The sequence below is a fragment of the Uloborus diversus genome, chromosome 2 (assembly GCF_026930045.1).
Source record: "Uloborus diversus isolate 005 chromosome 2, Udiv.v.3.1, whole genome shotgun sequence".
Lineage (NCBI taxonomy): Eukaryota > Metazoa > Arthropoda > Arachnida > Araneae > Uloboridae > Uloborus > Uloborus diversus.
This window is the reverse complement of record NC_072732.1, coordinates 141673678-141690792: the sequence shown is the minus strand read 5'-3', so window position 1 is coordinate 141690792 and position 17115 is coordinate 141673678. Positions and strand designations below refer to the sequence as shown.

At 35.0% G+C, this 17115-nt stretch overlaps 1 protein-coding gene across 1 annotated transcript in view; it reads left to right on the top strand.

The window, feature by feature from the left end:
* Positions 1 to 12148: 12148 nt before the first annotated feature.
* Positions 12149 to 17115, top strand: part of LOC129216058 (unconventional myosin-Ic-like) — a 65745-nt gene continuing 60778 nt past the window's right edge. Inside the window, exons 1-3 of the mRNA XM_054850202.1 lie at positions 12149 to 12445; positions 15988 to 16103; positions 16694 to 16892. Of these exons, the coding sequence (XP_054706177.1) occupies positions 12230 to 12445; positions 15988 to 16103; positions 16694 to 16892 (531 nt within the window). The 5' untranslated portion in view covers positions 12149 to 12229. The remainder of the gene's footprint in view (positions 12446 to 15987; positions 16104 to 16693; positions 16893 to 17115) is intronic.

Sequence of the window (17115 nt, the reverse complement as noted above, 5' to 3'; positions counted from 1 at the left end):
AGTAAAATCGGAATAAATTATTACTGTTTGGTATTGTGAGTCCATGTAAAAATTATATGTGCCCAGATGTACACTAAACTAATGTATAAGAGTAAAAATAAAACTGTTAAAAAGAGGGAAATTCATATGTAAGTTTTTTCAAATATTCAGTAATGAATATGGTCGAATTTCGACCGCTGGGCGAACCCTAGTAGTACATGTAAAAAGGCGTCAGCTTTTCCGCCATTGAAAGAGTCGCTTTCAAACAATTCAAAATTGACAAGGAGGACTTTTATTTTAACTCTTGAAGACTAGTTATCTTGTGTTACTCAGAAATGACAAAGTTAAAGAGCTCCCAGAAAAGGCATTTGTTGATGTGTGACTTTTTTCAAAAAAAAAATAAATAAATAAATAAATAAATAAATGAATAAATAAATAAATAAATTAATAAATTAATTTGAATTCTTAAATTTTGAATTCAAATTATGTTTTTCGCAATCACGAGTTGCGACAGGACCCTACTCATTGCTTACTACTCTACTCACTTGTTTCTAGACACGGCTCTTGTCCCTCCAAGTCTACCCTCCTGTTGAACGGAGACGTGTGTATTAGTTGTGTATGTGTAGGCTTTTGTGTGTGCGTAGACCTGTGTGTATGCACGTTGGCGTGTGTGTGTGTGTGTGTGTGTGTGAGTGCGTATGTGCATGAGCGTGCGTGTGTCTAGGACATGGACGTCACCGACTAGGAGCGGATGTGGTTCTTTTTCTATTCTTATTTCAAGAACAAAATTATCATACGATGGACGAGTAAATTACGAAATTATCATAACGTGGAACCGTAACATGGGCACAAGCCAATTGGCGAGATACGAAATTATCATAATGTGGAACTATAACATGGGTACAAGCCAATTGGCGAGAAAATTCACTATACATTATTTGTAAATATACAGGCGAACCAAAAAACCTTTTAATTTTTCTATTACGGACAAAGCCGTGCGGGGTACCACTAGTTTTAAAATATAAGCGTAATAACGTACGCAAAATACCAAGACATTTCTTCTAAAATCGTGCAGCCACACCACTACACGGTCCTCTCACATTGGATACATTATCATAACACTGAGCACACAAGTATGAAATATTTAGTCCATAAGAGGAGATTACTTCTTTAGTTGAAACAAACTGATTCTCCATCATTTTTTTCTGTTCTGAAAAGGGCTGCAAATGATTCACAATTTTCTAAGTTACATCCAAATAGCAAAAAAAAAAAAAAAAAAAAACCGCTTATGTATAAAAAAAAAAAATGTCCCAAGATTCATTGACTATTATCGAGAATCAGTGGGCGCTTTTTGTAATAACAATTTCCTTGTGCGTTTGGTCAATGATTTGCGATTTACGTAAATTGAATTTGCCCATTTCTTATCATTCTGTGCAGAATATTTGGGGGTGCAACTGCCCCCTCTCGCTCCCCCCTATTTGCCGCCCCTGCTCAGGTAAATTAAAAATCTTATTTTTTTCGTTGGATTGCTTTCCAGAAATTTCTCTCAATTGAAGTCTTAAAAACGCAATTTTAGTTGATATTTCTTAGTGGAAGGAGAAATAGCTCCTTTGGGTCAGAAAAGTTTCAAAACTGACCTAAAAATTACAATTTTAGGCAATGTTTGGGGAACGGAAAATTGGGTTTTCTCTAGATTTTTTTTTTTTTTTTCAAAATGAAGTCAATTTTAGAAATTTAAGGGAGTTAGGGTCCTAAAACTTTCAGCTATTCAAGCCTTAAAAAATGAAAATTTAGATTGATTGATAACAATAGAGGATAGGGGAAGGGGTTCTTTCCTGAAATTGTGTTCAAAACTGAAGTTAATTTCAGGCTATCTTTGGGAGTAAAGGGTTTGAAGGATCGTCCCATGGTATAGCTAAAAACAAAATTTCAAGCTATGTGGGAAGATTAGAGAAAGGAAACTCCCCCAGAAACGATTCTGACGCGGTTTTAGATTTACTGGAGACGTTATCAGGGGGGGGGGGGGGAATACGGGTTTGCTTCGTAAAATGTTAAAAACTGAATTATTTCAAGGCGCAGGCTATCTTTAGTTTTAGTTTTAGCTTTAGGTATAAAGAGTGGTGGTTAGGAGCTTTTCCCCCCGAATGTTGAGAAACTAGGCAAGTAGATGGGTATTCTCTTTTGGCATTTTTTTGAAATTTTGAAATCGAGATGGTTCAACGGCTTTCACTGGTGTTTTTCGGAAATTGGGATTTTCGTTCATAGTCGGGGAAGGAGGATGCTGAAATTCTTAAACCCAAATCCTAAAACTACATTTCAAAGCTCTCTTTGGCGATGTTAGACAAGAAATGGGGAAAGAATTACAATCCAGAAATTGTTTGAGAGTGGCTTTCTTCTTGAAGCATTTGAAATTGGAGTCCTGAAAAGGTAATTATTAGTCATCCTGCAATCCTCTTTGGTTACTTAACTTCATTCCAATTTTTCACCCTCGAAAATCCTCCATCCCTCCCCGCGACACGAGCCCGTAGATCCGGCACTGTAAACAACAATGAGCAAAATTGAGAGATCATGATAGAAGACACACTTATGCTGAGCGAAATAAATTGGTAAGAGGATATTATTTTTTGATGAACAAAAATAATTATGGGTAGAAGAAAGACTTTAAATATCGTTTTTATTTTTTTCCTCTGAGTGGGAGGAACTAAAAAGCTGCCCCCCCCCCCCCCATGCCCCAAACCTAACCCTTTTCTTTTGCATTACCAAAGGTAACCAAAAACTTTTCATTCGAAATTGAAATTTAGAAAAATTCAGGAAAAAAATAGTTTAACATAATCAAAACTCCGCTAACACTGCATGCTGGAACTTCAGTTTCGAAAAATTTCCACGGGTGTAATCCTGAGCTCGATCCCGTCCTATAACGTCGTCTAATAAGGTGGCCTAAATGTGCGTATTTTGGACTATAATTTCGAAAACTTTCTATAGGAGTGTACCTCTCCCCTCCAACATTGTTAACGATGTCCAAAATGTACTTTTTAGATTTCAACTTCAAAAATTTTCCGGGTTGCCTTGGAGAGTGCCTGAACCCCATTACATTCAGAAACGTAAAACGCGATGGCCTTCAAGCTATCACGTTTTCAAAACTTCACTTTCGAGAAATTTCCAGGGGATGGCTTTCGTGAACTCCGCCCCCAAATCACCAAAGAAAGTAAAAACTACCCTTTCAGAGTATATAGTTTCGATAATTTTTGCTTAAAATTGTGTTTTTAGATTAATTATACGTAATAAACTTGAAAATTTTCCAATGGAACCTCCTTGAACGCCCCTCTTCCCTCTCTCTGCAGCATCATTAAAGATAATCTACAGTTTTATTTAAGGCTTCAATTTTAAAAAACTGCCTGGAGAGAGTCGGTGTGAACCCAATTTTTTCCCTTTGATCTTATCTAAGATAGGATGCAATCGCGTTCTTTGACTTCAGTTTCTCCAAATGATGACCTCCGAATTTTCTCTTCCTAATATCACCAGTTTTTAGTATTGAAGTATCGAAACTTTTCCAGGGGTAAACCCCCGGACCCTTTATATCGTCCGAAAATTGCGTTTTAGAAATTAAAAGTTGAAAACGTATAGTAACGGGAAGACGAGGGGCAATATAAGAGGGTCCTAACTGTCGTAAAGCTCTAAAATTGTATCCACATTTATGTATTCATGCGTGTTATAAGTGCACTTCCCATCCCCATGAAGAAGAGCTCTATTGTTTACAATATCATGCAAAAACGAGCGCCCCTTGGAAACATTTGCTACGGGCCCCGCGCTGCCTTATCCGGCCCTGACTCCACAAATTAATAGAAAGAGCCGCTATTGCTTGTTCTCAGGATTTATGACTCGTCGCTAACTTTTGGTTGACTTCGGAAGATTAAAGGAATTTTTCCAAGAATGGATAAACAAATAGAGCTAGAAGTTATTAAAATTTTTATGAAAAACAATAATGTTGCCCGCTTTAAGCGAGGTTTGCTCGTCAAAGGCAAATTATACTCCCATAGACCTTACTGTACCAACCAAATTTCTGATTTCTCCGTTAAACATGGGTTCTCGTAAAATCAAGACTCGATATGAGTGAATTTTACTGCAGCAGAATGATAAAATTAAAAGTTAGAAATTTACTTTTGTTTTATAAATTAAATGTTTCTTTTTACCCCATGGTAAACAAATCGAAAAATTTAACAAATTCTCATGATTTTTCTTCTTCTGTATAATTGAATGTCTAACATAATACAGTAAGGCTGAGTTATTTCTTTACTTTCCTTACATCATGGGCTTTAAAATTACCTTTTTCTACCGATTTTTACTTCCTTTTACAAAAAAGGAAGTACTGTATTCGCTATAAAATTTTCACTCAAAAATCGGCTTTAATTTCCATTTTGCTCTCCCCCGAATAAATGCTGAGTTTTTTTTTTTCGACCCGACCACATCACATCACACCCGAGGGTCCTATCACAATAGTGACTTGCCCAGATTAGGGACCCTCGGGAAGTTGACTCGACCACAAGTGGATATATGCCTAGGAGCGTACAGACACCAGAAATACCCATTTTAACGATCCCCGAGTTATATACAGCGAGTTTTTGCGTGACGTCCGTACGTAACGTATGTATGTGCGTATGTGTGTATGTACTTATATGCGTATGTATCTCGCATAACTCAAAAACGGTATAGACTAGAAAGTTGAAATTTGGTACGTAGACTCTTAGTGAGGTCTAGTCGTGCACATTCCCTTTTGGTTGCATTCGGCTGATCCTAAGGGGTTTTTAACACCTTTTTGAGGGGAAATCATTGTTAATTTCATTGCTGACTCAAATGGTGTTATAATTTGTCATACATTTGGCAATATATCGCCAAGCTTTTGACCGCCAAGTTTTGTCGTCAACTTGGCGAAAACTTTGGCGATTTTTTTTATTTGGTTTTAATTCGGCCAGTGTTGGTGATATTTAAAGAGTTAACCACTGACTCACATTAAAATTGTCAATGGAGGAATAAATCCATGTAAAACGATTTTTGCTTCGGTTTGCAAGGAACTATGGGTGAAAATATTTAGTGTTTCCTTGCTTACTCCAAGGCGCTATTATCATTAAATTGACGTTAAATGAAGTCCTGTGATGCACACTTCAACTCGTTTAATGCGAACATCGACTGACGAAACAAGGCGAGGAGCGAGGAAGGTTGCATTGTAGTGAGGAATGGTTGTTTTCCTTGTAGTGACACAGTGCTGGCAGAGGAACAACTTTTACAGAATTTATTTATTTTTTTTAATTCAGACTAGTCATTCAAGGGACTTAAATACAAAACTTTACTGGTTTCGGACGAAATGAGGAAGCTCCAAAATCTTCAAAGTCCGAAATACGTTGTATTTATTCTTTGGAAGTTGATTGGTTGCTTAGAACTAGGATATAAAAGGGCTGTGCACAGAACGGACAGGCCCGGAGGAGCATCAGCCCTCGGGCCGATGCACCCTCCCGCATGTGCACCCTCGAACACCCTCTGTGCACCTTCGTTTTATTTATTTATTTTGTCCGCCTAACCTATGAGACTTCGTTTTTTTTTTTTTTTCTTTTCCTTCTTTCTTTTTTCTTTCCTTGTGATCTTGAGCCTGCTTGCCTTCATTTTTTTATGCCCTCGAACCTATGCACCTTCTCCTTTTTTTTTGTTTTGCTCCCACAAATCTGTGTGCCCCCCCCCCTTATTTTTTGCACCCTTGAACCTGTGTGATTTGTTTGTTTTTTTTCCCCCACCCTAAAACTTGTGCACCTTCTTTTTTTTTTTTGCACCCTTTTGGAGTCAAGGTTGACGGCGCCCTCTTGGGGGACCCAGTACGCCCCTGGATGTTCACGTGTTTTGACTGCTCGGATCAGATCAGTTGGGTGAGACATGAGTAGCTTGCATTTGACTGTGAGGTGTTGCGACAATTTGTAGTCGAGTTCTGAGTGTTTGCTGCCCTTGTGTGTCTTTTGTAACTAATTTAATATTTTTTTTAAGAACAGATTTTCACTTTTTAAATAGGTTTTGCATTAATAAAGTTTGTGTGTGTGTGCATTAATAAATGTGATAACTATCTATCCAAATCACACTCAGCTCTTCATTGTTGGGATAACGATTAATACAGCCGTGCACTACATATATATATTATCTAAAGATATAACTAAAGAAAGTATTGCAATGTAAAATGTAAGCAAAATAAGGGATGTCATGTTGAAAATGAAACAAAAACTTTTTCGGAAGTCTACAGTGATTTTGTTTGAAGCATGATAAAAAGCAGTAAATCAACAAACTTATTTCCACTTATTTTTCTATCTAGTTATGAATTGAATTCCTACCCGCATTAAACTAAAAATATTCATGTATTGTATTTTCCTGACTATAGGATAAAGTCGCCGTATTTTAAAAATGCACAACTTTTGATATTTTTTCTTTCTTTAATACAATTTTTAGTCGGTATTTATTATTATTATTATTACGTAACTTCAAAAACATTATTTCTTCTTTCAAACGTGTATTAGAGAGGAGGAGGGGACGAGAATAGGATAACTGTTTTCAATTCTGGAAAAAGTGCCTTTTTAAAGAACGCCTTTTTTTTTTTTTAAGTGAAAACAAATCGTTTTTCAGGCATGACTTTTACGAGGGGAGGTAAATATGGAATATTTTCTGCTTCAAAACGACCAATTTAGCGGCCATTCAAGGATACAGCAGGAAATAATTGCCCCTTGGCTTCAATTGGAAAAAAAAAAAATGCAGAAATGGAAGGGAGGAAAAAGTATGCTATTTATTTTGAAAACTAGACGACTCCCCCATTTATTAAATATCTGAGCTTTGTTTCAAACACGTAACAAAATTGCAGATTGCAGGACTATTAAAGTTCTAGTCATCGGGAAGCTTTCCTTCTTGCATCACATTTTATTTTACATACCTGCACGGCTTTGCCCGTAGTAGAAAATTAAAAGTTCATTTGGTTCGCCTGTATATTTACAAGTAATGGATGATGAATTTCTCGCCAATTTGCCAAGTCTATTGTTATTTAGGGGCCCCCCTTTTTATGGTTATTATTATTTTTTTTTTTAGCTAATAGCTAAAATTGCAAGTTTTGGTTACAAACGGCCCCGAAAAAGCGTTTGGACATAGGCCCCCGATATATTAATCGGGCTCTCCAGACCAGAGGAACCTTATCCAGCACGCCCAGTGATTTTGATTTCAAATGGGAACGTGGAGGAGGACTTTGTGAAAACGAACATATTTAACGTGTCTCAGTCACCATTAACGAACACGAAGGATCTTCGAGTGACTGAGCATCGAATCGAACCCATCCGACCCTTCACTGATCAGACAGGGGTGCCCACCTGGGGGGGGGGGGTCATGTCACAGACTGCGCCATTGAAATTTTTAGGGAGCAGGTGTTTTTAGGGGTATTTTTCACTTTTGGGGGGTGATGAGTCTTTGCGATATTTAGGGGAGGTGCGCTCTAGCTTTTAGGGAGGGGACACCCCTGGGTCAGGTCACCTGCCAACTCAGAAGAGAACTGCAAACTATACGTTTCGGCTCCTTTACATATAATTTATTTCATTCCTTATCAGTATTACGTATAATTTATATCATTCCATTTCTTTTAAACCATTTTGTACAATTTTTATACTGTAGGACATTTTATGAGGGGGGGGAATAGTGATCAAAAACAAACTACACTAAAAGCTGATATGAGCAAGTGACGACTTTTCTCTGCCCTCGTTTTTCCTCTCTGTCGATTAAATGTCAACGATTTGTCGAACAGACATTTTGTATTGTGATTGATCTTGACTTGCAAAAGAATGCATATCTTTTAAAAGACTTTGTTTGCCTATTTTTCTTCATATTTCTGTAGTTTCAATTACCCCATTTAAGGCCTCAAAATACAGCTTTTTATATATGTTTTTCAAAAAATTTCCCTGGGGAGAAACCCCCGGATCCCCTGAAATTATGGATGTTCTACGTCCAACTTAAAGGAACACTCTCCTGTTATCTTTACCACCACGAAGGTGAATAAAAAAATATACGAAATTAAAATAAAAATAACAACAGTCCAATCATTAAAAAATCGAGACAAAAAACATCTTCTATGTTAAATATTTTTATTTGTCGATATGTATATAGGTGTGTGTGTGTTAGGGCAATGTGCGAATCCGGGCCCCTCCCGAAAAAAAAATCTGGATACGGCCTTGTTCCACATAATACAACACACGCAGATAATAATGGAAACGAACCCATCACCACCTCATTCAATTGCTCGCAGGCCACTGCTGGAGCTAGGCTCTTGAATCTCTCAGCTGAGCCATTGCATCACATTTCTTTTGGTTACGGTTCTCCAAACCTTGCTCCATACGCCAGAGATCGTGGGTTTGATTCCCACCGGTGCCTTTTGTGTTATTTCGTTCTCTATGTTGAACCAAATGTATCGCTTTCGCAATACTCTGTTAAATCTTTTTTGTGTTTGTCCGGCGGCAAAGGCGTTTTGTTCGTGGTCCTTTGTCCCCATATGGGGCTGAATAGGATCTGTATAGGTAAAATAAACATTCTCGGTTGCTAATTCAACTTTATTAGTACATGCATGGTAGGTTTTATAGCATCATTTGGGGGGAGTCACAGGACTTACATGTCCTCAACTCACAATTTATCATCTATATATATAATTCTCTTACGTGCCGGCAAATGAAGGGGTGAATTTCTAAACCTCTGTTGGCAACACTTCGCCGATAAATCATGTAAACAAATTTACGTTGTTTTGAAATCTTGAATCACAGAATACTCAACGAACTTTTTTTTTTTTTTGAGATGAGTTTGAGTCGGGCTGTGGCCCATTTCAACCTTAATCAGCAAAGAAAAGCTCAAAGAAGGCAGGAAACCGTTCTTGAATCCAATTTAAGACGAGCCATTTCCAGAGTTGTATTCTCTGATTCGCTGCCGATAATTTTTAGCGGCTGGGGAATTTTCAGTCAGCAGTTCCTTCAACAGATCAGGTGCGTCACACAATATGCCGGTAACCGCACCTTTCCGTCATGGCAACATTTAGTATATTTATTTGCAGTATTACGCTCTTTCTGCCAATAAAGAGCACCACAAAATTCGCATTCTTCACACATTGCTCCACAATCATGTTCATCGGCAATGTTGTTTTGAACGCGTAGGCGCTTTGAGCGTCGTCTATTCTCTGCTTCAGTACGACAGTTCAGTTCAAAATGAATAACCGAGAAAGAATTTACTTTATTCCTTTTATTCTCAGCTGAAAGGTTTCGCCAAATTTGTTTAGGGTTATAGTAGTTTTAGTATTGTGCAAGCAAAGTAGCCTTGGCGAGTTTTCGCGTTTTTAGTTAAACCATTTTTTGTTCGTGACGTGGCAAGGATTCAGAATAACAACAAGAAGGACAAACGTTTGAGAAAATATGTTTGGTGCTCTCTGAGCCTGTTTTTAGTCATGGCCAGCTCTATGTGGCATTATCAAGAACAAGATCTTTTGAAGCAGTGTCAGTTGTGGCTCCCAAACGGGACATTTTTAATTGTGTATATGAGGAAGTTTTCTCAGATTAGAATATATAAGAGTGTAAATATGTAAATATATAAGAGTGTAAATAATGTAAATACATCCCTCGGGGGAGCCTGTAACCCCTAGAGGGCGCGTCCCCAGGTGGCGGATAGGGGAATGCCTTCATTGGTTTTCCAATGGGTGGTAGAAGGGAAATAAAATACCTTCCGCGGACCAACAGGTAGAAGTGCAATCTCTCCAAAGCAATGACAGACACTTTTGTATCTATAATGGTAAAGTTGTGCACATTGCCAAGGCAGTCATCTTACATACAGCAAAGTTAAACTGTCGAAAATCTGGCTAAAGCAGACAAATTAACATTATGAACGTAATTCTCATATTGGTTAAATGGATGGTGACCTAAATGCAATTACCAACTTTAATTTTTACGGAAAATTTTAGCTAGGCTAATGTATTGGCATACAGCGAGCGAGCGAAGCGAGCATGGATCGCGAAAGATCCACAGGGAACTGCGTAAGCAGTTCCGGGGGTTGGCGAGCGATAGCGAGCAGGGGGCGATAGCCCCCTAGTTTTTTGAAATTTACTAACTAAAAAACAGGGGAAAGTAGACAAGGCACTTAGTAAGTAGCATTAACAAATGTTATGGGTTGTTTGCTAGTTTCATACTTGAAAATTGATAACATGTACAAATAATGAAAGCACTTTAGAAACGGAGCATAACACCAAAAGTAAACTGCACCTTCTGTAACTGTATCCGCACAGTTCCTTTTCAACGGATTACGTAATTTTGACGAGCACGCCGTATAAGGTAAATAGCAGACAAGTTTAAAATGACCGCCTTTTTTAATGTGTAGCTGCGTTTGTTTGCGTTGGTGGTTATGTTCCATCTGTTTTGGTAATGTTATGTAGATGTTATTTAGATATTTTAGTGTTCAGTGCGTTTCAAGTAGTCTTCAATATCTGAAATGATGTCTTCAGATGTTTTGGTTTCATTCTCCGAAATGACAGAAATGAAAAAGTGAATTAAGTTACCCGCTGCTCATTTCAAGCGTCCTTAAGTTTTCCTCTTCGCAGTAGGGAATTGCTACATGCTACAGAGGCAAGTAAAGGTTTCCCTTAGTTGTTTGTTTAGTTTTCTCTTTCATAAACCTAACAACTTTTAGAAAATTTCGAGTCATTTTTTTAGAAATTGTTCTTATATTTTACTAAGTTTTGTACAATTTGCATAGAAATTTTCATTGACTCATTTTTTTAATTTAATGTTATAATGTTGCGACAGTGTTTGAATTACTCAGCTGTCTATTTTCTTGTATTACTTTATTTCAATTTTCTTTCAGTTTTTTTTAATACCCTTCCCCTTTTCTATTAATAGTTTTATTTCAGATTTTGTTTACTAAAACTATTTGCAATCTGCTCCTCCATGAGAGATCTCCGTGACATAAAAAAGAAAATTCAAGAAACCTTTTCAGCAAATTTTGTCTGATGCAAATTTGGAAACAGCAGTGCAAGATTGTATATGCAAATTGAAAATTCTTCCTTTCCAAAAATTTAGGTTCGGAGGCGCCACTGTCTGTTTGATTTCAAAATTTAATTGATTTTTGGCGAAACAAACTGGTATATGTTTTAGCAGTAGGTATAGTTTGGGAAACAACCGCAAATTATATTTTAAAAGAAATCCTTTTGAAGAAGTTGTGTGCATCATTGTTGTCTGTCTAACAAAGATAAGTTATTGGTTCATACTTCATAGTAATGTTTTTGTGTTTGATTAGTTGAACCTGTTTATCTCTTACTATGTCGAAATTTTTTAACTTCATATGCATTCATAGCATGAATTAAATTTCCTTTCTTTGCCAGATCTAAGGGGTAGTAAGGCAGAACCTTTGTCCTAGATGGCAACTTCTAGCAGGCTGTGATTTGACCCTGTTTCTGTGTTTTTCTTTCATTGAACCTCAACATAAAAGTTTAGGAAGATGGGTAAGGGTGGCAGTTTCAAATTTTTGCCCTGGCTCAGAAAAGTTAAAAATCCAGCAGTTTTTTTCCCCTTGTTTTTCTCTCGTAAGTTTCCTACAAGTCTTTATCTCAAACTCAAGCTAGAGTATCATTTTCAAATTTCTGATCCCCTACTGCAGTATTTTCCCAACTTCTTATACTGCCCCCTCCGTTTTTATACAAACCTTGTTTTGCTCCTTTTCAATTTTGGTGAAAAACTGATTTCATAAATAATGCTATCCTGGTGTTGCAAATTTGCTAGGTTAGAAAAACACTACCATATTTTCAAGGGTGTCCCTTGCCCCTCTCCCCCTAAGAGCAAAGGAGCGGGAGCACCCCCAAATTCCTCTCCCCAAAAGAGGAAAATCTCTTAAAACACTTCATTTGCTTCTAATAATGTCATATTCTTTATATTAACAAATAGAAATCAGTATTATATTGTTTACACAACTTATATATAAAAATTTGAAGTCATTATTTTGAGCTGCTGTTTTTATATAATTTTTTTGAAAGGTTAGGCTTAACTGTTGTAAATACTCAGGGCCAATGGCGATGTTCCAATTCAGAACATTTGATCTCGTGGCTGCACTTCGTTTTCCGCTCGCTGGTTCTCTGAGGGTTTCAAAATTAAAAAAATCGGATAAATAATTTAGCTATTGGAAAAACTTTTAAAAGGGAATCCATTTTAAGTACTCTTAAAATATCATGTTATGCATGAAATATATGCATCTTAAAATACTAAAACATGTTTTTTATCTGTCATTCTTAATATATGTGGCTTATTTCAGGTTTGCTATGGAGAATTTACTTCATGCTAGGGATAAAGTAGGTGTTCAAGACTTTGTTTTGTTGGAAGATTTTAGAAATGAAAATGCATTTGTGAAAAATTTGGAGAAAAGATTTCAAGAGAATTTAATTTATGTAAGTGATGACTTTTTCAAAATGTTTTTTATGTTTTAGGCTAACTAATTCTGCATTTTAATAAGTTATTTAAGGTTATTTTTCTAAAGAATTCAAATACTAACCTCTTCTGGTTCAATCTCCTAAGAAATGTCTTCCATCCTAATAAGTTAACACAGTAATATCTCCCTAGACTCTCCTTTGTACATGTCATAAAGTTTGTATTTATAATCTAAACGATAGTTAACCTCATACTTTGCTTTAAAAACGTGTTTTTTTTCTTCTTCTTAAGAAAGGTTATTTATTGTAAGTATATTTCCTGTTATTAAAATGTTAGTTTCTGTTAGCTTTGTAACTTGCTACTTCATATTATCAACATATAATCAATTTATCTAACTTCTTTCTGTCGTGCTGATGCTGATCACATTTCTTAAGTAGTCAATTGCTTGTTACAAAACATAGCACTTACGAAAACTTACCAGGGGTCTGTCCGGGATTTTTCACAGGGTCCGTTTTTGTGAAAAATCAAATAATTTTGCAAAAAAAAAAATCAGACAATGGTTCAGCATTTAACTTTTTGACCCAAAACAACTCTTAAAAAGCACAGAATTTCGTTTAATACTCATAAATTCCGTGATTTTAGCAAAAATAAAAAGATTTTATTTGTTTACCTCTTAACAAAGAGTACTAAACATCAAAAATTCGAAAAATAGGATTCCCATAGCGGATGCAAAGAGATTGCAACTCTCAAAGTGAAAGCATCAAAAGTATAAAAAGGGCTTGTGAAAGAAATATTTTTGATAAAATTATTTTAAAACTGCATTTTAAAGTCCTACGATAAACATATCATTAATATCTATGAACATAGTTGAAGCAAAAAAAAAAAAAAATAAATAAATAAAATAAAATAAACCATTGATTCAGCATTTTAATTTTTGACTCGTAAAAGAAAATGGAATTTTGCTTTAAAAACTTGAAATGAGAGTTCTAACAAAAATAAAGAGACTTTTCATTTAATTGCATCCTACTAAAGCGAAGATAGCTTGAAAAAAGAACAAAATTTGATTCTCATATCAGATGTTAAGATTGCATTTTTCAAAATGTTGACATCTAAAGGAAAAAAAAACGGTAAGTAAAAGAGTTTATTTAAAGTTAATCATCCTTCTTAGCATCGAAAAATCAAACCCATATAATTTTCTCCTAAAATAACAGTTAAACATCGTTTCGCACCGTATAAACGCTAATATTGACAAGCTGATGAGAATATTTTCTAATCAAGTTATTATAAAGTCTTAAGGCCAGACACTAAGTGGAGATAATTTTGAAATTGGTAACCCAATCTGAAACGATCATATTTTTTTCCCCACCCTTACTATCCCTTTGCAGTTCTAAGTTCATTTCACTGATATATATTATTATTGTTAATTAAATCATGAGTGGAGAGAAAAGTGCTTACTTTTGCTTTCAGATTTGTTCTTTCAATAAACAATTTGTGAAAGATCCGTTCTTATTTATCAGAATTTTGTGAAGGATCCGTTTTGGTTGATCAGATTTTTGTGATGGGTCCGTTAACGGACCCTAATATCCTCTGGCCAGACCCCTGCTTATTTATTACTATTGAATGATACTCTTTATTGCTGTGGAATTAGTTGTAAATATTTTCTTGATTGTTTTACTTGTCTTGATTGTCAACTATATGAATATTGAATAACTTAATTATATCATTAGCAAAAATACTAACATCCTTGCAGACATCTCCCAAATATGGTTAGCACAAATAATGGATAGGAATCTTTAAAACTGATCACGACATGAGTCCACCTCCATGTTTCTTCATAATCCATCTGGGTCATCCCAAGAAATGAGGTTCTCCAATGTTGATATTTTTCTCTATCCTCCCATACAGGATGTGCTTTTACCTATTAAATGGGTATAACAAAGTATTTCATCTCACTTTAAAGATTTTTTTGGTTGCCATTATGCAAAGGTTGAACACATGTTTATTCCTCGGTTAACAAGTAAAAAGTAATGTAATGCTCAACTTCCATCATAATATTTAATAATAAAAACTGGCGACAGTATATTACTTTAATACAACGTAAGCTTTCCGTTTGCATGCTTCCTATTTTTGATAAAAATAAGAGTGAATATTTTAAATTTGTTTTGATAAAAATAGTTCTTTTGTTATACATGTGTGATTTCATTAAAAAAAAAAAATGCTGAACAAATTGAGGCATTTTATTAAAACTTAGATACATTGATGAATCAAAATTTTGTACATTTTTTTTTGAGTTATCATATATAGGGTGTCCTAAAATTAACGCAAGATTCAATCCTTTTTTTTTTCAGTTTTTCTGTAAATTGTTGGCAACCTTAAAAAAAATAGCAATTTGACAGCTGAGAGTTTAGGGTTATTAAAATTGAAGCATTATGCAATGCAACAACCTGTTTTCATTATTGAATAATTTCAAAAATTACGAAAGTTGAGGCTGGTCAAGCAGCGACTATTTCTGGTGCTGAATATTGCGACATAACCCAGTTCTTTCTGCCGAAATTGACTGCTATTGATGTAGCCAATGTTTGGTTTTACCAACACGTTGCACTGCAGAGGAATGGTTCAATTACTGTATAAAACAGCTCCTGGTCATGTACTCTCTCGTTTCAGTGATCAGACTTCGCCCCCTAGATTGTGTAACTTAACAACAGTTAATTTCTTCTTATGGGATTATTTGAAATCAAAGGTCTGTCAACAAGCCCACAACCACTCATTCATTGACATGTTGAGATATCAAGCACTAGTAACAGTTGTTGCTTGATTGACCTCAACATGCATTATTTTTGAAACAATTGTTCAATAATGAAAACACATTGTTACTTCGTTTAAAAAGCTCCATTTATTCTAACTCTAAAATTTCAGCTGTCAAATTGTTTTTTCAGGGTTGCCAACAAATTACTGCAAAAATGGTTGCAAATTCAAATCTTGCATAAATTTTGGGACACCCTTTATTTTTGGATGCTTTTATGGTGAAAAGATGTGAAAGATGAAAGTTTATCCTTTTGCTTCACTGAAGTAGTAGATATAGCATATTTTCTTGTGTCAAAGTAAATTGGCTATTTTTTCAAAATCGTTAAACTTCTTGACAAAATTTAAATTTGTCAAAGAAATAAGACTGAATTTCCAATGAATTTTGATTTAAAAATCCAGGATATATGATCATTTTAATGTAGAAATTCAATAAAAAGTGTCATGTAACTGGTCAGACCAAGCAAAAGGACAACAGATTTTGCTTTTGAGAGTAATAAGCAATCTTCTTGATTGCTTAATATAGAAAACATACTTTTTTATGTTTCATTTGATTTAGTATAAATAATTCATTATTTTTTTGCCTGTTGTACAAAGTTATTATTATATTTGAAGTTAAGATACTGAAAGTGGATGAAACAATTTTATGCAAATTTACTTATACCGTGAATAGAAATAAAATCAAAAACTTGTTTAACCATTAATTACTATTGAGATCTATTATTGATGTGTTAAATATTGGTATTTTGTTTTTTTCTAGACCTATATTGGACCTGTGGTTATTTCTGTAAATCCTTATAAGAATTTAGATATCTACAACAGTGAAGTCATACAAGAATATCAAAATGTTAACTTTTATGAACTCCCCCCTCACATGTAAGTTGTTTTAGTGTGTATTTGTTAGTTTTTTTTTTTGATAGTTTATTTGTTAGCTTATGAGTTAAGAGATCTCATTAAAATGCATTGTTTGATTATATATTTTATTAAAACAAAACATTTAAACTTAGTTAATGATGCATAAATTTTCATACTTAAATTAAAACATAAGCAGATGCCTTTATAATTTTGTTGCAAAATAATAGTTTTGCTCTAAATGTCTCAAAATTTAATATAAATACCCAAGCTTTGCTTTCAATCCACGAGTCAAACCGCACTATGCTGCGGACACTCGCTGGCGAAATTAACTTTATCCACCAGTTTGTTGACACTCTCAGCTTCAATGAGATGACATCTGCCTCCAGCTCAGTTATTCACTAATCCAGACTGATGAGCTCTAATAAGAACAAAACTGCAGTCTTTGGATGTGATAACTGGGCTATCTATTATATTGCATGCATATCATTTTCATGGATGTGTAACACTTTTGCCTAAAAGCTTTTTTTGGACAAGTCATTTTTTCCAGCTTCAATTTCTTTTAATTAAACTTGAATAATATTTCTCCTTAACCTTCATTTTGTATTTCTTAGCTTTGCCATTGCGGATACTGCTTTTCGACTAATGAAGGAAGAATGCAGGGATCAGTGTATTCTTATTTCTGGTGAAAGTGGAGCTGGAAAGACGGAGGCATCCAAATATTTGCTTCAATACCTAGCTGCAGCAAGCCATCATACACCTTCTGTAGAGAATGTGAAAGATAAATTGCTGCTATCAAATCCTATCCTTGAGGTATTTTTTGATTTGTTTTCTCAAAATGGGTACTGATAAACTTCAGTTTCACTCATTCAAAAAATGGGTTTTTTAAGTGTTGAAGAATTGTTTTTTATAATCCATAATTGTTTTTTGAAGTATGGTTTTAGATTTTAGTCGGGGCTTAATTTGTGTAGAAGCACTTTTCAACTTAATGTCAATTTTACAGATAGAATTTATATTATTTACATATGAAAATCTG